Genomic DNA, 21010 nt, shown 5'->3' on the forward strand with positions numbered 1-21010 from the left:
TACTGCAGGGTAATTATGGGGCGTGAAGGAGGGAGGCACCCTCTCGACTTAGATCTGAACTCCCAGTCGCTTCCAGTTCCCAGGACCACCAGCCCTGAGGCGTAAGGCTAGGCCTGAATCTGGGACTTTCTTAGCCGGAGTTAGAAGCGGAGGAGTAGGGTGGGACAGTGGGCGGACGCCGCTGGGCCGGGCAGCCCAGAAACGCGGGGTGTCATATTTCTTGCAACTCGCCAATCCCGAACGCCGGGGGGCGTGGCCACACCTGGGAGGCGTGGCCGGTCGGATGCGAGGGCTGCGGCGTCCTGGGGCGAGGCGCTGACGTGAGCTCGGCGCACCTGGGCCGGGCAGGTAAGGGCTGGTGTGGGACGGGGAGAGGAACCCGCAGTCCCTACTTGGGTAGAGCCAGGCGCCCCTTGGCTAAGACGTCGAGGACCGTGGTAGCGACGGGTGATCTTCGCTGCGGACTTGGTTCGGAGGGACGTCCGCTTCTGGTGGACAGATTGAGCAAAGGTGGGTACGCCAACTTCTGGGGACCAGCTTGAGGGAGGGGAGGCTCCCCCGTGGGTGGGGTAGGACCCGTCCCCGGAGTTTGTAGGGGGTGAGAGAACTTGCTTGGGGGCATCTGTGTGTTTGGGGTGGGTACCCACTGGGGCTGGGTGCCTGTCGCCCTCTTCCAGATAGCTTTGGGGCGGCCTCAGTTCTGTAGCGCTAGGCCCCTCTCGAATCTACACTTGTGTCTACTCTCCCTACCCCCGCCGCCAAAGCGGAGGGCACTGCTCTCGGCCCTCAACCCCACTATCCGGTAGAGCTAAAGCACCGCGCCCCCTTCAGTCTTACCAACTTGCCGCTGGCCCCTGTGTCCCAGAGAGGGGACTTCCCAGGTCCGGAGGCCCTTGGTCCTAGTGGGCGTTTTGGGAAACTGGAGTGAGGGTGGCCAGGAGCTTTGGAGCATTGGCGGTTTGTTTTCCCTCCCTGAGTGTTTGGCACAGTTAGGCCCTTCGCCCTGGGCCTGGGAGACACCCTTGGATTTCTAAGGAGCGGAGCTAGGTGCTGGGGAGGGTGGTGCTGGGGTGTGGTTGCTCTGGGGGTGGGCCCTCTTTGCCCGAAGGGGCTGGAGGGTGGTGTGGAGAAAGGGGAAAGTCTCCCAGGCCTGACTTGGAAAGGAGGCCTGAGGTGTCACTCTTTACAGGGAGCCTGCTTTGTGGTAAAGAGGTCACCCTGTCCCAACCTGTTCTCTTGGTGGATGTCAAGAGTGGAAGTGAGGGAAAGGAGATGGATAGGGAGAGGAAGGCGCTTGGGTGGGATTGGTGAAAGCTGGTGTTGACCCAGGAGTGTGGTTTAAGATGAGACGTGTGTATGATGTATGACAGTGGCACTCAATACCTTGTAACTCCCGTTCGCCATCCCCCAGCTTCCATCTAGCAGAAGGGAAGGGTGTGGGCATTTTGATTAGAGGCCTAGAGTTTACCCCTAAGCAGGGCTAAACTAAACAGGGAAGCCTGAGGAACGGAACTTAGAGGATGGCATTTCACTTCCTTCGGGAGAAAGGGAAGAACTGGGACTGCTAAGAATTGTCTGCAAGAAATGGCGTGTGTTTTAACCTGAGCAAAACCACTGACGGCCAAATCTCGGCTTTTGTGTGGCAGTGCCCCTGGAAACTAGTCTGGGGAGGAGCTATGGAGGTGGCAATGAGGGTGTTTATGGAGGACCTGCTCCCTAGAATAGGGGTATGGAGAGGACAGTTAGTGCTCGGAGGAGGCTGTAAGTGTCCCTCCTCTATGCTCACTGTGAGGGGAATAGATAGGTTAGCATCATTGTTCTTTGGCTGATTAAGTACCTGTTAGAGACACAGGCCTTACATTTTGCTGTGATGGCAGCTAGAGATACCAAGATGAATTCATCTAGGCTAAGGTGGTTCTGCAGGCATTGAGATTTGGGTGGCAAGAGTGTTTAGAAAGAGAACTCTGATTTAGGTGTGTTTGAGAGTGGATGTTATGCAGTCTCCACCTCAATCACTTTATTGGCCCTCTATGCTGCTGGGACCTTTGTTGATGTTTTTAGTTTACTTTCTTGGTGTGCAGAAGATGAGAGGGACATGGAAGACAAGGTGCAGTGGCAGGGTTTGGTACAGAACACTCTGACTTAGGAAATAAAGCAGCTCAGCCCAGATGTAAAATGGGGATAGTAATATCACATTCAGGTTCATGAGGATGAAATCAGACATGTTAGGTAAAGGTTCGTGTAAAAATTGTAAAGCCTACACAGATACAAAGGATTGTTGTTACCATCCTTCATAAGAAATGTCTTATTGTCCTGAGGTTAAAAAAATTACTTGTAGTTTTTTAAATTATAAATTGAAACATATCATTGTAGGAAAATATGAATCATATATAATGTATATAGGAGAATGTAAAAAGCACCCATAGTTCCATCACTAGATAACCATTACAAATATTTTGTTGCATTGTTGTATTTATTTCCTTTTTTCAGTTCTGTGTGTATGTGCACATGTATGCAAGTACATGCTGTGTTACAAGATGGAGATAATGCTACACAGTCAAGTTGTATGCTGTGTTTCCCCTGCCCCCACAACTTCACATTGTAAACATTTCCTTGAGTATAATAAAAATTCTGACACCTGTTGTTAATGGCTACTTAATATTGCAGCCTGTGGTTGTGATGTAATGAACCGTTTGTCTTCGTCATTTGGGTTTTCAATTTTTCCATCTCTGCCTGTTTTTAGAGTTGTAGTTACTGGGTGGTGAGTGGGGGAGATCTTGGCTGACTTTCAGAAGGTAGAGAGGGTTTACAGTGAGGGAGGCAGGGCATGGGCTTGGAGGAGGGCAGGCTGGGGCTCCTTCCATGGGGCTGAGGCAAGGCTGCTCTTGTGTAGTCCTATCTTAGGAGAACACTGAGAACCCAAGGCTCTAGATCTTAATCACTGATCTCTATGGGTGGCTGCTTCTCCCTTCCCATCATCAGATGCAGCTCCTGGTCTTGGCCTGATTGCCTTAATTTTTTCATGGTGGGCTTTGGATCAACTACAATAAGTCGTTTTGGACTTTTCTTCAAGTCCACTATCGGTCAAGAGTTGGATTTTAATGTCTGACAGGCCCAAACACAGCACTTACCAGCATTGCAATGGAAATTCTCAAAAGCTCTTTTGTAGATTGACTGGTTTGGTGCCTATTTCCCTATCCTCTTCTTCCTTCTCTTGCTCTATCCCCTTTTCAGTAGTGATAGGACTGGGGAGCAGAAGGTAGAACTAGCCCTTGAGAGAATATGCATTCCCTCCTCCTTATAAGGCTTATAATGCACTCCATGGTTTGATGGTTTCACATGCTGCCCTACAAAACACCGTAATTCAAGGCCAACTACATGGGGGCACTTGAACACTGCATGCCAACCTGACCTACCCACTATGCTCCCAGGGGGAAGGTTTCAGTTGCAGGACTTGGTAATTGGGTCAGAAAGCTCAGGTGAGAGCAGGTCTTGCCTTGCTCTTAAAGTGCCAGACGCTGAGTTGGGTTTGGGTTTTTCACATTTGTTGGGAGTCTGGCTGGGGAGAGAAGTGGTGTTATGGGCCACCCCATCAGCTAAGCTCTTCTGAGTAGGAGCCTTCAGCTGACTCTTTTAACCTCTTTTCTTTCCCACCTGGCACAGTTTATTCCCATATTTAGCATCTTTGCTGCAAGGTTGTTTGGTTTCAGAACTGTGATCCAGGTAGGGATCTTTCTGGGTATGAAGGTGACCTATTTATCTTCCACTCCTCCTCAGGCCATTGTGGGGCTTGAGAAGTTCCAATGTGGAGTTTCTCAAGAAGGAACATGGAGCTTTAATGTTTAGTAACTAACACCGTGCTTGGCACACAGTAGCTGATGAACAAATATTTGTTGAATGAGTGTTCTTTTTCCAGGCATCTCATTCTCATCTTAAGTAAAAACAAAATAAGAACACCAAAAAATCCAAACATAACATCTCAGACAAACAATTCTCCAGTGACTGTTTTTTATCAGTCACCAAATCTGGGAAGGCTTTTGTTTTCTGCTGTGAGTGCCAGCTGCTCTTGAATGTTATCTGCTATGCCCATGTATTCTTACGAGAATCAATTGCAGACTTTACCCAGGCTGGCTCCGGCAACCAATCGGTTCACTCCAGCCTTCATTGGGAGATAAACAGACCCAAGGGAGGAGGCTGTCCTAGCCATGCAAAGCTTGTCTCATGACTGCTTTTAGTACTCTAAGTACTCTTAGTACTTTAGTATTTGGTTATTCTAGGGCTTCTGAGCTTTACCAGACTCAGTAGCGGAGACGTGTTCTCAGCCTTTGTCGCCAATGTTCCCAAGCCTTCTCCCAGACACTGGATTGTTGTATGGATAGCCAGCTGAGACCCCCCTTTTCTCCATACAGAATCTTTGAGTGGTCAAGGGAAAGACAAGCCGACTCTTCAGATCCCTGTGGACACACTGCCTGCTCTTCCATGTAAGTGAGGACTCTGGAGTCCAGGATCTACCCCTTATCTACTTCTCCCTCATCATGATGGTGTCATTTATTTCTAAAATATTCCCATTCACCTTTAGTTGTCTTGTTTAAAAAGAGAATGTGCGTCAGCTTCTCACTTATATAGTTGTTGCTGTTTCCATAACTTTTTTCTTCCCTCTCCTGAGATGAGATTGAAAAGAGCAATTTCCCTTCTCTTCCAAAGCCCTTGGTGCTTCAGGAAGGACTGTGTTCCAGCAGGATGACATCACCTTTTTATTTTTCTGCTTCAGGATTTAAATGGAAGAAATGTGATCTACTTGCCTGATAAGTCTGATTTGGCTAGAGCATGAAGTATAAATGGCTTTGGAATCAGAATAAAAAGGACCTTTTAACCTCTTTTCTTTCCCACCTGGCACAGCTTATTCCCATATTTAGTTTCTTTGCTGTAATCTAGTGAAACTGTAGCTCTAGTAGGTGGGAAAGGTGGCTGGGAAGGGTTCCCAGTGGCTGGCCTAATTCTTCTGCTCTTCCCATTTCTCCCTCTGACCCCCCAGATCATGGCCCTCCACCCCCGCAGAGTCCGGCTAAAGCCCTGGCTGGTGGCCCAGGTGGATAGTGGCCTCTACCCTGGGCTCATCTGGCTACACAGGGACTCTAAACGCTTCCAGATTCCCTGGAAACATGCCACCCGGCACAGCCCTCAACAAGAAGAGGAAAATACCATTTTTAAGGTAAAGGACTTCTTCTACCATCAGACCTTTCTGGGTTTTTTTTGGCATGGGGAATATACCAGATCTAAAACTCTGGTGAAACAGAGAGAATGCTTATGATGGGGGTGCCCAAACTCAGCAGGCATAGTAATTCCTCTTTTGGGGGCATGTCTGCAATGGCTGAAGCTGTTTATTCTTTCCCACTCATTGAAGGTACTCACTCACATCCCAAAGGATACCAGCTGGGGTTGGCTAAAACTCTCATTAGTGATTGTAGTGATGTGTTTGTTTCAAAAGCTAGCGAGGGTGAGCAGTTGACTCTTCCTCCTCAATCACTCAGAGCTGTTGCTATGCAGAGAGGTGCTTGGGCCTGGGAATGGATACTCAGGCCAGGACAGAACTATCAGGTGTTAGCAGGCATGCAGTATAGCCTATGTGATTGGTATAGAGGGCTCTCAGCAAGTTTTTCTTTCTTTTTCTTTTTTTGTGGGATATGGTCTTGCTCTGTCAACCAGGCTGGAGTGCAAGTGGCATGATCATAGCTCACTGCAGCCCTGACCTCCTAGGCTCAAGCGATCCTCCCACCTCAACCTCTCACGTACTGGAACTATAAGCACACACCACCACGCCTGGCTAATTTTTGTATTTTTTCTGTAGAGACGGGGTTTCACCATGTTGCCCAGGGTGGTCTTGAACTCCTGGGGTCAAGTGATCCTCCCTCCTTAGCCTCCCAGAGTGTTCAGATTACAGGCATGAGCCACTACACCTGGCAAGCTTTTCTTTTGAGTTAAAGTATTTCGCCCCATCTATAACTGGGGCTTAAAAATTAAAGGTGATTTAATTACAAGTTTTAATTTTATAAATGTTTTTAAAAATAAGAAATAGCACTGATTTGACAGTCATTTTATTTAACTGAAAACAAGATTTAATCACATAGCATTTTACAAAATTTAAGTGAAACCAAAGCTTGACTTAAGACAGAAGCAGGTGGACAGGCTTGTTGTGGGAAAGGTTTTCACATGGTTTGAAACCCTGGAGGCTGTGCCTCTGCTCCAGACCAGCTTCTTTCTTGGTCACTTCCATCTCATGAGTAGCTTTAGTTCCTGCATCCCAAGACACTGAGAAGTTAGTTTGTTTGCCCTTTTCTTTGAGTATAAGCTAGAAGTCACAAGTGAAATACAGTCTCTACTGTGGGTCTCTCAAGATTCATGCTTTGGGTCCTTGCTGAAATTGGGTTGGGAAAGGGCAGAAAATGTAAGCGCAGGGTTCAAAAGAAAGCCATCCTTAGGGTGTTTCCCACCCAACTCAGTTATGTCAGGTGTAGAGAGGACAGGCAGAGAGAATATTGACCTGAAGGTACTTAGAAGGTAAATGACAGCTCTTAATTTAGATTTTAAATAACAATATAAAAGTTGATAAGGTTAGTGCCTATAAACCAGCACCAATTATTGGAGTTGGCATTGAGAAGGGCATGGGCCCATCTTGGCCCAGTTGGCCTCTTGCGGCCGTGGTCTGAAACTGGATTTGCGGTTCAAGTGTCTGACAGTGGCTGGCCCTGGGGAAGAGGCTATTTCCTGAAAGCCCTACTCATGAGAGTGATGCTTTGGGCTTGCATGCTTGGGGCTTGAGGAAAATTGGGGCTGTGGGGAGGTGGCTTTGTTTTAGTTATATCTGTGCATCTGTTTGCAGAGTGCAGAGGGAGAGTGCTTTCACAGATACCAAGCTCTGATGGCCTTTAGCAGAATATGCAGTTGGGGCACTAACATTAAATGGGTGTCTGTGTCCATTATCTCTTTTAATTCTCATGACAACCCTGTAAGGGAGGTATTACCTTCATGTTGTTGATACAGAAGCTAAGTCTTAGAGGGGCTGAAGAACTTGCCAAAGTCAAACAGCCAGTAAGTGGTGGGGGTAGGATTTGAACCCATTACTTTCTGTCTGCATCCACCCCCCATTATACTGCCCTTTCTGATCAAGAACTGGAAGACCTGGCCTCAAATTCTACTACCATCAACTGCATGTGTTGCCCTGAGCAAGTTAACCTCTCTGGGCTTCAGCTCTCCCTTTGGTAAAATGGGGATGAAATTAGTCTTGCCTGTGAGAATCAAGTGAAATAAAGTATGGAAAGGGATTTGTAAAGCACTATAAAAATGCAGAGATTATTTCCTGTTTAGGAAGAGAAATAAGGACCTGCACAGTGATCAGAATCTCTTGCTAGCAAGACTCAGAATGGGTTTGAACAAGCGATGTTTATAAATCACAATGATTGCCACATGGTTCCTCCTAGGCTCTCCTTTCTTGATTCTTTTTTTTTTTTTTTTTTTTTTTGAGATAGAGTCTTGCTCTGTCACCCAGACTGGAGTGCAGTGGTGCGATCTTGGCTCACTGCAACCTCCGCCTCCCGGGTTCAAGTGATTCTCCTGCCTCAGCCTCCCAAGTAGCTGGGATTACAGGTGTGCATCACCATGCCCAGATAATTTTTGTATTTTTAGTAGAGACGGGGTTTCACCACGTTGGGCAGGATTGTCTCAATCTCTTGACCTCATGATCTACCCACCTCAGCCTCCCAAAGTAATGGGATTACAGGCGTGAGCCACTGCACCTGGCCTCCTTTCTTGATTCTAAAGTTCCAGTCTTAAACGATACGGCTCTTCACTGCATCAGCCTTGGGTGCCCAGTGCAATCTGGGTGGGTCCTGGGGATGGCTGTGTGGTGAGCAGGAAGGCTGGGGCTCTGGTTCTGGGTTGGTCTGGCTGTTCTCCATGGAGGAGCAGGGCTTTAGGGAACCACAGAAATGTGCAGAGCTCTGCCAAAGTCTTCATAGCCCGAGTCAGCTGGGTGGGGCCAGAGTTAGCATGGGCACACAGAGGATCAAACAAATGGAAGGGAAAATGTGGGGAGGCAGCAGCCAGGTACTGCCAGGTAACTGGAGATAGGCCTTCCAGATACCAGCGACCAGTGAAGTTGAAATCTCCTGTAGGGGGTTGGATAGAATGGAGCAGCAGTTAGGCCCCCTAGTGTCTGCTCAGCCACCTGGGGCAGCAGAATGTTGTCAAACTTCTTCATTCCATACCACAATCAAACGGAGGGACCCAAATCTGAAAAGATGGTAAGAGGAAGTGATCTGAATTGGAGGAGGAGGATTTAGATTAGCTTTTGAGGAAACTTCCTCATGACTGTGAGGTTCTTCAGGGGGCGACTGAAGGAGATCAGAGCTCTCAAAGGATGGGGCACAAAAATTCAATTTCAGCTTGAGGAAGAAGCCTATGATCAGAATCAGAGGAAGGGATTGGGTTTGGACAAGTCATATACCCTGTTAGCTTGAAAACGCTGGTGTGTGCTTCCTGTCTTGAGTTCTCTGCTAATGGTACCTACTTTTTCGGCATCAGAACAAGTTGTACTCCTGCACAAAGAGATCAGAGAACTTGTTAGCAATGGGGGAGAGTGGCTATCCCATGAGCAGAAACAAGAATGCCTGTTAGAGCTGAAAGTAGGGCTAGGTGTCTACTCCCTGCTTTGCTCCTGAGCACCTTGGTCTATGACTTGAGTGGCTTAGATTTTTCGTTTCCTCATTGGGGAAGCTAACTTCTTCTTGTCTGGGGAAGGTGCCGTGAGTTTCCATATTTGAAAACCAGAGAGAAGGAGTCAAAGTGGTTTTAGTCCGTGCTGCCAGCCACTGGTGTGGTTGACAGCATGATGTTTCTAATGAAGCAGAAGTTTGAGGGGATAGGGTAAGGTGAGGGGTGTGGATTTTTTAGGACTTGAGGCCCTCAGCCAGTGGGACAAGCTGAACCCCCAGTGTGTTTCCTTCCCTCCTAAAGGCACTTGGTTTCTACGATTCTTTTTTTTTTTTTTTTGAGATGGAGTTTTACGCTTCTTGCCCAGGCTGGGGTGCAATGGCACGATCTTGGCTCACCACAATCTCCACCTCCCGGGTTCAAGTGATTCTCCTGCCTCAGCCTCCCGAGTAGCTGGGAAAATAGGCATGCACCACCATGCCCCGCTAATTTTGTATTTTTAGTAGAGACAGAGTTTCTCCGTGTTGGTCAGGCTGGTCTCAAACTCCTGACCTCATGATCCACCTGGCTTGGCCTCCCAAAGTGCTGGGATTACAGGCCTGAGCCCCTGCACCTGGCTTACAATTCTTTATTTATGTATTAGATTGAAGACTGACAGGAGGGAACACAGGAGGCCAAACTCTTCATATCCTCTGCCATGCCTCTTTGTCTTACCTATTGTCGTATAAGCAACTCATGTCAAAAATGAATAAGTGAAGAAAAAAAGTTACTTGAAATTCTGCCATCCAGAGTTACCATCTGCACTTTGGTGCGTATTTTCAGCAGGCTTTATGTTCAGCCCTTCATTAGACCATTGTCGTCTTGATGAGTGCTGGTACCAGTTCTTGAGATAAGGTTCCTCCTTTTAATATATTGTGTTTGCACATGGCTTTATTTCCCTTAGGCACCTGTCTTGCCTGGTCCTAAGGGCAGTGTTTCCTGCTGCAGTCTCTGTAAATTGGGGTTGGGATGGTGGGGCAGTCATGCAAAAGTGTGTGTGTGTGTGTGTGTGTGTGTGTGTGTGTTTGTGTCTATGAGAAAGGGTAAACACACGCTTTGCAGTGGCTCTGGGCAATGATAGGACTCACTGTGGTTTCTTGTTCTCAGGCCTGGGCTGTAGAGACAGGGAAGTACCAGGAAGGGGTGGATGACCCTGACCCAGCTAAATGGAAGGCCCAGCTGCGCTGTGCTCTCAATAAGAGCAGAGAATTCAACCTGATGTATGATGGCACCAAGGAGGTGCCCATGAACCCAGTGAAGATATATCAAGTGTGTGATATCCCTCAGCCCCAGGGCTCGATCATTAACCCAGGTGAGGCCCCAGGTGCTGGGGAGAAGGTGGGCAGTATGCCAGATTCTGGGCTGGACTCTTAAAAGAGATAGTCAACTTGAAAACAGCCTGATTTACACAGTTTAAGATGGATAAAGCAAGAAAGCCTTTCTCTGGGAAGGACCCAGAAAACAAAAGACGCAGACTCAGCAAAATCTTGCTTACTTAGGGGAATGTTTTTTAGCCTGGTTACTTAAAGCATTAGAAAGTGGAGGGGTATACAGTTCTACTGTAAAAGTAGCCTCTCTTGGGATTCAAGAGGCCAGGTAGTTTTGAAGGAGAAGGGATTAAAGCTTAAGAGGTTTGCGTTCTAAACCTGGCCCTTATCACTTTACTATTTGTGGGACTTGAATCAAGTCATTTTACCTCTTGTGATCCTCAGTTTCTTCAACTCTAAAATATGGGATCTCAGCTTTCCCATTTACTTCAAAAGCTATTGTGAGAATCAATTAACATGATCTGTAAAAAAAAAAATAACATGATCTGTAAAAAAGTTTTTTTTAATTGACAAATAATAATTGTACATATTCATTGGGTATATAGTGATGTTTGGGTACATATAATAGTGACAAGATCAGGGTAATAAGTTCTTTATACATATTGAGTGAGTGATCATTTAATTCATAGGATACTTCGACTAAGAGAGTATCTCCTGATCCCTCCAATTAACTCCATACTTAACAAGTACTAACAGCCAGATAATTTAGACATGTGCTCCAGTCAATCTAGGGAGGTCCTTCCATGAGAGAAGTGTTCATTCCCTTGATTCTCACTCTTTTTAGTTAGGACATTGAGGGTGTGTACTGAACCTGAGGAGCCTCTGGGCTAGCAGTCCGTAGCTTGAATGGTGGGTCAGCTGCAGGGGTGGCAGTGCAACCTGAATGGCTCACCTGTGAGCTTGTGTATCTTGGGTAGGATCCACAGGGTCTGCTCCCTGGGATGAGAAGGATAATGATGTGGATGAAGAAGATGAGGAAGATGAGCTGGATCAGTCGCAGCACCATGTTCCCATCCAGGACACCTTCCCCTTCCTGAACATCAATGGTGAGTGGGGATGATGGGTGGTACAGAGACATACGGAGGATGTAAGGAGTTTTGACCTTGGAACTGTCAATACATTGGCCACCACTGCCCTGAAAGCAGGATTGATCCCTGCAGCCAGGCTACTGGACTGTTAGCAAGTGGGAGTCAGAGGTGAGGAACTCCGTGCTGGCTTAGTTATCCCAGTAGAGTTGGGTGGGTTCCAGGCAATAGAACATCTTTGGAAGCTTATGTGCTAATTCAAAGAAATAAAAAATTTGAATTCATTCTTAACCCAACATACAAATATATCATCAGTTACACATTTTGCCAGTTTCCTTCAGGCCAAGTACAGTGTCATTTTTATGCATTACGGGAAAACTCTTCTAATATTTCCCTTGGTATAAATTCTGTGTCACTTCCTTAACAAGGACTACTCTGCTTAGGCTGTATCACGGGAAACTTGTGAAGTCTGTAGCTGATAGTACTCGGCTCTGATAGGATTTATCTGCAAGAGACTTTTCTTTTATGGGCTTTTGAATCCAGCTTCCTAGGAAAATTGAGTTTGGAGCTTGAGAATCCACTGTGTGACAGAGCAGGTGCTGAATCTCCCACTGCATTTTCTGAGGATACTTGAACACACGTTGAATTGCTCTTCTGCAGCAGATTTACTTCATTTATCCACTGAAATGCGCCTACTCAAATAACTTGCATCCAGCCAAGCAGTTTTTCATTGTCTTTTTAGTACCACCTGGCTGCAACGGGTCAAAATGAGATAACTTATGCCACCTATAAAACTTAGGATATCAAGATGATTTATTTAGGATTTTCAGGTACCCTACTGTAGGTGATGCCTCTACCTTTGAGACAGGAAATGACACTTGTCTGTCCACTGGCCCTCCTTCATTTATCCTTCTACTTATATATTTGCAACTAAGTGTGGGTAAAGAGAAGTTTCATAGAGATCTTGCAGGTCAATATTGCCACATGTTCAATGTCACTAATCATTAGAGAAATGCAAATCAAAACCACAATGAAATACCATCTCACATCAGTCAGAATGGCTGTAATCAAAGTCAAAAAATAGCAGATGCTGATGAAGTTATGGAGAAAAGGGAACACTTATATCCTGCTGGTGGGAATGTAAATTAGTCCAGCCACTGTGGAAAGCAGTTTAGTGATTTCTCAAAGAACTTGAATCAGAATTACCATTTGGCCCAGCAATCCCATTATTGGGATTATACCCAAAAGAATATAAGTTGTTCTGCCATAAGGACACATGTACACGTATGTTCATTGCAGCACTTATTCACAATAGCAAAGACATGGAATCAAATTAAATGCCCATCAATGGTGGACTGGATAAAGAAAATGTGGTACATATATACCATGGAATACTATGCAGCCATAAAAAAGAGTAAGATCATGTCTTTTGCAGCAACATGGATGTAGCTGGAGGGCATTATCCTAAGTGAACTAAAACACAGGAACAGAAAACCAAATACTACATGTTCCCACTCATAAGTGGGAGCTAAACATTGAGTACACATGTACACAAAGAAGGGAACAATAGACACTGGGGCCTCCTTGAGGACGGAGGGTGGGAGGAGGATGAGGATAAAAAACTACCCATTGGGTACTACGCTTATTAACTAGGTGACTAAATAATCTGTATACCAAACGCCGGGACATGTAATTCACCTATATAACAAACCTGCACATGTATCCCTGAAACTAAAATAAAAGTAAAAACAAAAAATTGCCACATGTTACATTCTTACTTAGTGAAATTGAACATCTAGAAATGTAGGATCCTTTCCCAAATGTCTGGCTGACTCATTCTGTTATTCTCACCCCCTAAAAGGATGCAATTTATTTCCAGGATCCTGATTTCCTATTTCTGTTGATATTTTATTAAAGCTAATATTTGTGTGTCCTTATGTTTTGAGTTGCCTTTAATCCTTTTTTGGAAAGTTGTAGAATAGATATTGAAAACAAAAAAGTAAAATGGGAACATAAATTTAACCAGACTTATACACAAAGGGTCAAAGAAACATTAACCTTTGTGATTTCAGAGCTGTTGGGGCAGAGGATGAAGAATTGTTGAAGAATAGATGCCTAAGAGGTGAGGCTAGGAGGAGAAATCTGTAGACTTTGGAGCAAGTCAACTTTGACAGTAGCAGGGAAATACTTTTTTTTTTTTTTTTTTTTTAAAAAAAAACCTTTTAATTGGATCCTTTTGAATAAATAATACTTTCACATGGTTTACATTCATAATGGTACAAAAAGGTAAATCAGTGGAAAGGTTTTTCTTCTATCCTGTCCCTGAACCTTTCATTTCTTTCCCTGGAGGAGTCAGGTCCTTCTAGGCTCTTGAGTATCCTTCCAGGCATTTTATGCATGTAAAAGTATTTGTTTGTTTTTAAAGGTATTTCTATGTATTAACACTTCCTCGAAGCTAATCAGCTAATTCAGCTGAGTTCGTTTTATGGAAGACAACCAGCTTCTATTTAATTGCTGGGGCCAAATTTTACAGTATGGAATGTCTTACTCCTTGTAATTTAACCTCCAGAGAAAACTCACTTGTCTATGTTAATCTTCAGCAAACAAAGGTTTTTAAAACTATGAATTATGGGAGAAATAATATGATTAGGAAGCAGGAGCAGGGGAACGTGCAGGGGAACCTTATTTCTTATTGTGTTAGTTATGGGAATCACTGATGGGCTGGAAGATCACACTGGGTCAGGGTTCAGTGTTTAGTTCTTGTCTACTGACCTTGTGAGTTCTCAGAGCATCAGCAAGTGATGCGCATGTGTGGTACCCCTGTCTGCTCACCATATGCTTTTGTTTTAGGTTCTCCCATGGCGCCAGCCAGTGTGGGCAATTGCAGTGTGGGCAACTGCAGCCCAGAGGCAGTGTGGCCCAAAACTGAACCCCTGGAGATGGAAGTACCCCAGGCACCTATACAGCCCTTCTATAGCTCTCCAGAACTGTGGATCAGCTCTCTCCCAAGTAAGTGAGACTTTATCTTTCTTGCTAGGTCTTCTGCTTCAGTTATAGACTCTTTCCTATCCTGCTTTCTAACTTCATTTCTTTGCCATGTATTGAAAAACTACCTATCTCAGAGGCACCCTCTGTTTCTGTTTCCTGGCTAGCCCATGAGTCACCAGGGAAGAAGTAAAGAAACACTGGCCCAGCTAGGTGTGGTGGCTCACACCTGTAATCCCAGCCCTTTGGAAGGCTGAGGTGGGAGGAGTGCTTGAGGCCAGGAGTTTGAGAATAGCCTTGGCAACATAGTGAGACTCTCTACAAAAAAATTTTTAAAAAATTAGCTGGGCATGGCAGTGCATGCCCATGGTCCCTGTTACTTGGGAGGCTGAGGTGGGAGGATCACTTGAATGCAGAAGGTTGAGGCTGCAGTGAGCCCTGATCAGGCCATTGCACTCCAGTCTGGGTGACAGACTGAGACATGATCTGAAACAAACAAACAAACAAACAAACATTGGCTGATACTTACTTGCCCATAGGGACGCTCTGATTGGTTACAGCTCCAGCTCCAGGTTATTCAGGTCTTAGGTGGGTAGGAGGCCCAGGTTTATCAGTCATGCAGGGGGATTTAGTGACAAGGCCAGTTGTGGAACAGGGAGGTTAATGGCCATGGATTTGGTAGAGGAGGCTCTTGGATTTTGAGAGGCTTTAGGACCTACAGAAAAAAACCTCTTTCTGAATTTGGTACAAATTTATCTCAATGAAGAATCAACGTCATTGCTTGGGTCTCCCTTTCACACTACACATGGTAGGCATGTGAGTGCTATTAATAAAATTTTGTCCAAGAGGCTAAGTAGCTTTGATAAGGGCCATTGGGTTCAATGGAGATTTGCTGAGTAAAAATTAACTTTGATGTGAACTGTGTCCTTTTATGGTATATTATTAGAGCAGATCCCCAGTGTGTGTGCTCACATGTCATTTTCAGAAAAATTGTTTGGTATTGCTTCTTATTCCTCAAGTTTCTTTAAACAATAAGCTAAAAATGATAAACAAACCAGATACCTTAGTTTTTAGCTCCTTCCAATGACCATTGGTGTGAGGACTCAGTCAGTATAGTGTGGGGATACCAGGACCACTTTACTTGATGAAATTGTAGCCCTTGGGGTGTGGTGATTGAACAGAAATAGTTGAGATGGACCTTGAACTGTTTGCCTTCAGGCAGCCTTTTGAGTGAATGTTCCAGGGATATGTTGATGTCTCCCTTTATTGCAGGAAGGATAACTATGGCAGTGGCCTTCCTGAATGCTGGTTGAAAGGTGGCTTGATCTTAATGGACTTGCATGAGTCACAGGGATGAACAGGCAGAGCAGTGAAGCAGGACTCTCACTGTCATCTCTAACCTTGCAGTGACTGACCTGGACATCAAGTTTCAGTACCGTGGGAAGGAGTACGGGCAGACCATGACTGTGAGCAACCCCCAGGGCTGCCGACTCTTCTATGGGGACCTGGGTCCTATGCCTGACCAGGAGGAGCTCTTTGGTCCCGTCAGCCTGGAGCAGGTCAAATTCCCAGGTCCTGAGCATATTACCAATGAGAAGCAGAAGCTGTTCACTAGCAAGCTGCTGGACGTCATGGACAGAGGACTGATCCTGGAGGTCAGCGGTCATGCCATTTATGCCATCAGGCTGTGCCAGTGCAAGGTGTACTGGTCTGGGCCATGTGCCCCATCACTTGTTGCTCCCAACCTGATTGAGAGACAAAAGAAGGTCAAGTTATTTTGTCTGGAAACATTCCTTAGTGGTAAGTCATTTCTCAGAAGGTTGATGGTGGGAATCGTTCTCTGGAAGTACATTCCTTCCACTATCCCTGTCTTTCACCTTCCTGCTTTCCTGGCATGGCAAAGATCTTAAAAAATTTAGTCTGGAGGAGGTCAAGGGAGAACAGAACTTCAGTTCTAAAAATTGGAGGTGACCTAGGCAACAAAGAAGGGAGGTTCACTCCAAGGCTACGTACTTGGAAGCTATTTTTAAGGTGGTTGTGGCTCCTTCAATGGAAGAAGAGGGAGGCAGCCCTGTCATTACACCTCAAATGTTACCAGCTTGTCTTTAACTTTGGAAGGTAACCCTGTTTGTCATATTCAGAATAGCAGATATTCTTTTGGGAATTATCTGAGTGGTGAATTCAAGCAGGCAGTTTTAGGGAAAGCACTGAGATGTGAATTTTTTACAATGTGGTTTGAACTGCAAGTCGTGATCAATGATGTCCAAGAGAACCCTCTGTAATTTGTACTGTTCAACATATTTGTGCTGTTCAGTGTGGTTGTCATAAACCATATGTGGCTATTGAGCATGTAAATATGACTAATGTGTCCCAGGAACTGTTTAATTAATTGAAAACTAGTGAGCACATGTGGCTAGTGGCTATTGTAATGGACAGCATAAAAGATGGTATTTGTTGAGTGGATGTGGAATGACCCAGTATACCAAACTTGCTCTTCCACTTTCTGCAGATCTCATTGCCCACCAGAAAGGACAGATAGAGAAGCAGCCACCGTTTGAGATCTACTTATGCTTTGGGGAAGAATGGCCAGATGGGAAACCCTTGGAAAGGAAACTCATCTTGGTTCAGGTGAGAAGATAAGGCTGTGTCAACAACTCTTCATCTTTTTGCCAATGCTTTAGCCCCCAGGTCTGGGTTGAGCCCTCATCAAGCATCCATCAGCCCATGTAGGTTTCAGTCTCATCAGATGGGGTAACAGACTCAGGTTTGTGCAGTAGGACTCATGCTGGGAAAGGCAGGGTCCTTAAAATGGGTGACTGATTTAGTGGAGATCTTATCTTTCATTCTCTTACTAACCTTAGAGTCTTGCTGAAACCTCATAGGATATAACCCTTTCCAGGTTTTCTTCACACACACATACACACACACAATGTAAATTGCACTTTTTTTTTTTTTTTTTTGGAGACATGGTCTTGCTGTGTCGCCCAGGCTGGAGTGCAGTGGCACCATCTCAGCCCACTGTGGCCTCAACCTCCCAGGTTCAAGTGATCCTCCCACCTCAGCTTCCCAAGTAGCTGTGACAACAGGCACAGGCTACCATGCCTGGCCTAATTTTATTTTTAGCAGAGATGAGGTCTCACCATGTTGCCCAAGCTGGTCTGGAACTTGTGGGCTTAAGTGATCCTCCTGTCTCAGCCTCCCAAAATGCTGGGATTATGGGTGTAAGCCACCACACCTGGCCTTTTCCAGCCTTTCTTAGAAAAACCTTTTGAGTTACTTTTAGGAATATAAATTTATTCTAGGAAGTGGCAGCAAGGCCACTTGGGCTTTGCCCCTGGAGTTGTGTAGCAAGGCAAGAAATAGATGATATTTTGTAAAAAGTCTTGCAAAATAAGCAGTCATTTATTTAGGCATGTGATGTAATGTTACATCTAGGTTCTTTGCCTTCATTTGAACCACCTTCCACAGTGATCCTTGGCAGAAGGATGATCCAGAGAGATGAAGGCATATCCTATATTTAGACATCAGAATGGGGGGCTTCCTCAGGGCTTCTTTGGTCTGTCCTTCAATCTTGGGTCCATTGTGCTATTTAAAAATACCTTTTCCTCAGAGGATACACCTGTGTTCTGTGTCCTGAACAGGTCATTCCAGTAGTGGCTCGGATGATCTACGAGATGTTTTCTGGTGATTTCACACGATCCTTTGATAGTGGCAGTGTCCGCCTGCAGATCTCAACCCCAGACATCAAGGATAACATCGTTGCTCAGCTGAAGCAGCTGTACCGCATCCTTCAAACCCAGGAGAGCTGGCAGCCCATGCAGCCCACCCCTAGCATGCAACTGCCCCCTGCCCTGCCTCCCCAGTAATCGTGAATGCCATCTTTTTCCTTCTCTTTTTTATAATATTGTACATATGGATTTTTTTATTGTTTAGATTTAACCAGCTTTTAAATCTCTCTTTTCTCTAACAGTATTAGAAGTCTGTGATTCTCCAAATATGCCTAGATTTAAAGCTGATTTAATTTATGGAAAAATCACCCTTCAGACTTTGCTTTTCTTTTTCAAATCTCCTAATGGTAGTATGATACAACATAGTAGAAGGAGATTTGGCCTGGGAGTTTGGACACCAAAGTTCTAGCTGCAGCTTTGCTTCCAGTGTGACCTTGAATAAGTCCTTTAACCTCTGGGCTTCAGATTTATTGCTTATAAAGTGAAGAGATTGGAGTAGTGCCTGAAATTGCATCCAGCTTTAAAACGGACTCAATGACCTTCCTCTACTTGTACAGGGCTAAACTGCCTGGAACAGAATCCTTCTGCATTGTTCTTGTACCACATTTTTCCTTGGTTTTGTTAAAGTTTCCTCAAGCACTGATTTTTCCAGGATCGAGCTCTGTTTGACCTGTTCTGCTGGTATAGTAAGCTGGCTCCCTGATGGGGGAAGTGAGAGGGAGAGGAGCTGGCTGGCTGGTTGCTTAGAAACTATGCTTGATATCTAAATAGAAATGGGTGCCAAAGTCTGAAAGTCACCCAGCCTGTGGAGTGAAAGCTCACAAATTTGGCTTCTAAAGGGAAGCTGTTGACACAGAAAGCCTAGGGATTCTGTGGAAGAATAGGTTGTCAGGCATTTACCTTATTACCACTCAAATACCAGTGTGTGTGTGTTGGGGGGTGCAGCGGGGAGAGGCGGTAGGTGACAGTATGTGACTCAGGTGGTAGCTTTAAGAGGAAAGAGCTTTATTTTTCTTATTTTCTTCTCTGAGCTACACTGAGCTGGGGATCTAAGATATACTTCTCTGACTACAAAAGGGACAGTATCATTTAGATTTTTTGCAGTTGGAAGAAATGGGTTGTTGAGTGTGTTAAGGCTGGGATGAAGAAGGGCTGGGCAGTACTCTTCTGGAAAGGCTCACCTAGCACAAACCTGCTTGTCTCCCTTACTAGTGGAGGTATCTGAGTGTGAACAGTGAAGGTAAAGAGTGGTATAGAACAATGCAGCTCTATATGTCACAAACTGGTCTTATCTAGAAACATCTGCTGAGTCTCTAACCCTTTCGGCTTTCTCTTCTTTTTTGAGACAGAGTCTTGCTTTGTTGCCCAGGCTGGAGTGCAGTGGCAAATCACCACTTACTGCAGCTTTAAGCTCCTGGGCTCAAGCAATCGTCCTGCCCCAGCCTCCTGAGTAGTTGGGACAACAGTCGTGCACTATGATGCTTGGCTAATTTTTTTTTTTATTTTTGTAGAGATGAGTTCTTGCTATGTTGCCCAGGCTGGTCCTGAACTCCTGGGCTCAAGCAATCTGGGACCTAAATGGCAAATAAGATGCTAATCTGTGGTTGCAAGCCCCAGTCCTCTTGAATAGTGATGCCTATCTGTCTGTGTCGGGACGTAGTAAGGAAGCCTATGTCTAGTCTGGTACCTTTAAACCAGGCCATCTCCTACTTTTCAAAATGACTCAAAAGTTGAGCTAGCCTTATTTTAAAAACTAAAAATTCAAAATCAGTGGTGACATGAGGACTTATTTATTTAAAGTGCTTCAGCCTTGCTTTTAGAGTTTCTAAGAGACCTAGTGGAATCTGCTATTATGAAAAGCATGAAAAGATTAAGAAATCTGGTTAAAGGTCAGGTGCCCAGCTTCGAGGAAAAGTTGGACTTTTAGGGACCAGGAAGCATTAAAGGCACAGAAACTTTACATTTTGGGGGTCATTTTGTTGAGTAGGTGAAGTGAGGGATTTGGTCTTGATATTTGGCTGCCCCATCTCTATGTGGGAGCTCAAAGTTAAAAACCCACTGTAGGTAAATTGGAAGGGCAGCTCTTGAATCTGGGCCAGTCTGTATCCCTTCTGTGAAGTGCCAACAGCCAGGCTATCTGTAGCCTGGGTGGGAGCCCAGATAATGTGAGCTGGTAAAGGGTATGGGAAAAGTGCCAAGAAATACCAAGCTTTTGGTTCGTAACCACTATAAAAAGTTTATGAACATGTCAGAGGAATGGATGAGTGATTTGTGAGGTCTTAACTAGATACCCCGGTTTCTTCCTTTTTTTGGCTTCTTTTCAGAATGCCGGGAGAGTACATGCAGGGATTCCATCTGATTACCCTCAGTGCTCTTTCTCTGGTCCTGCTGGATAGATTTAGGTTTCCTTTCTTTTTTTAGGGCCTTAGTCTGCTATCTCCTTTGGTAGCTACCACCACTCACTCCCTTGATATCTTCTACTCCCTTGCCTTCACCTTGCTTAAGACTGAGAAGGGATTTAGATTTTGTCACTAGCTCTTCTTTTTCCTCACTGTGTACCCCACCAAACAAGATAAGTTCAAGTTAAAAAGAACCTATTGGAGGTAAACTGGGAGAGCAAGTGTTGGATCTGGGCTGGTCCCTTTCCCGTATAATTAGGTCCCTGGTTATATGTTCCCATAGCACCCCATACTTCCTCTCTCAGAATAATCATTTCCCTTGTAATGCTCAGCATCTGTATCCTGCTTGACTGCAAACTTGCTGAAGGTAGGGATTGTTTGTCTTGGACTTCGCTGCCAGTCCTTAGAACAGTGTCTGGGACACAGTGTGTTCTCAAATATTTGTTGCTGGAATAAATGAATGAACTAAATCAGTCTTTTAGAGATTTATTGTTAACCACCATGGGAAAATTAAATAAATGCGGGAAGGAAAACGTTCCAAAATTAGAAGACTACTTTCTACTCTCAGCTTCTGACTCCCTCTGAGCTAAGAACCAGACAGCCTTAGGCTGGTAACTCCTATAAGCTGGTCCTCCTCCCATGCTGACCCCATCTTTACTGTACAGTTCACTTTTCATGGTCTGAAGGCGCCACCAAGATAGATCCAGGAGTGACAACTCCAGTGTAGGTGTCCGCTGTTCCTTAATCTCTGTCCTGCTCCAAGTATAAATAAATTGGGGCCATTTCCTTAGATACTG

The 21010-nt window shown here is 45.1% G+C and overlaps 1 protein-coding gene and 1 long non-coding RNA gene across 2 annotated transcripts; one reads left to right on the forward strand and one right to left on the reverse strand.

Moving 5' to 3' along the window:
- Positions 1–302: 302 nt before the first annotated feature.
- On the forward strand, positions 303–20679 carry IRF6 (interferon regulatory factor 6). Its single transcript, NM_001133927.1, is given in 9 exon segments — positions 303–510; positions 4410–4481; positions 5036–5212; positions 9856–10060; positions 10994–11122; positions 13952–14110; positions 15494–15886; positions 16596–16714; positions 17728–20679. Coding segments are annotated over 7 exon segments (1404 nt in total). The 5' UTR covers positions 303–510; positions 4410–4481; positions 5036–5038; the 3' UTR covers positions 17953–20679.
- Positions 6094–15831, reverse strand: LOC129048117 (uncharacterized). Its single transcript, XR_008510177.2, has 5 exons — positions 15675–15831; positions 14616–14801; positions 10445–10537; positions 8504–8594; positions 6094–6294 (listed from the first exon to the last, which is right to left on the reverse strand). It is a non-coding gene; the product is annotated as an uncharacterized LOC129048117 (long non-coding RNA).
- Positions 20680–21010: the final 331 nt, after the last annotated feature.

Source organism: Pongo abelii, chromosome 1, assembly GCF_028885655.2.
Source record: "Pongo abelii isolate AG06213 chromosome 1, NHGRI_mPonAbe1-v2.0_pri, whole genome shotgun sequence".
Taxonomy (NCBI): Eukaryota; Metazoa; Chordata; class Mammalia; order Primates; family Hominidae; genus Pongo; species Pongo abelii.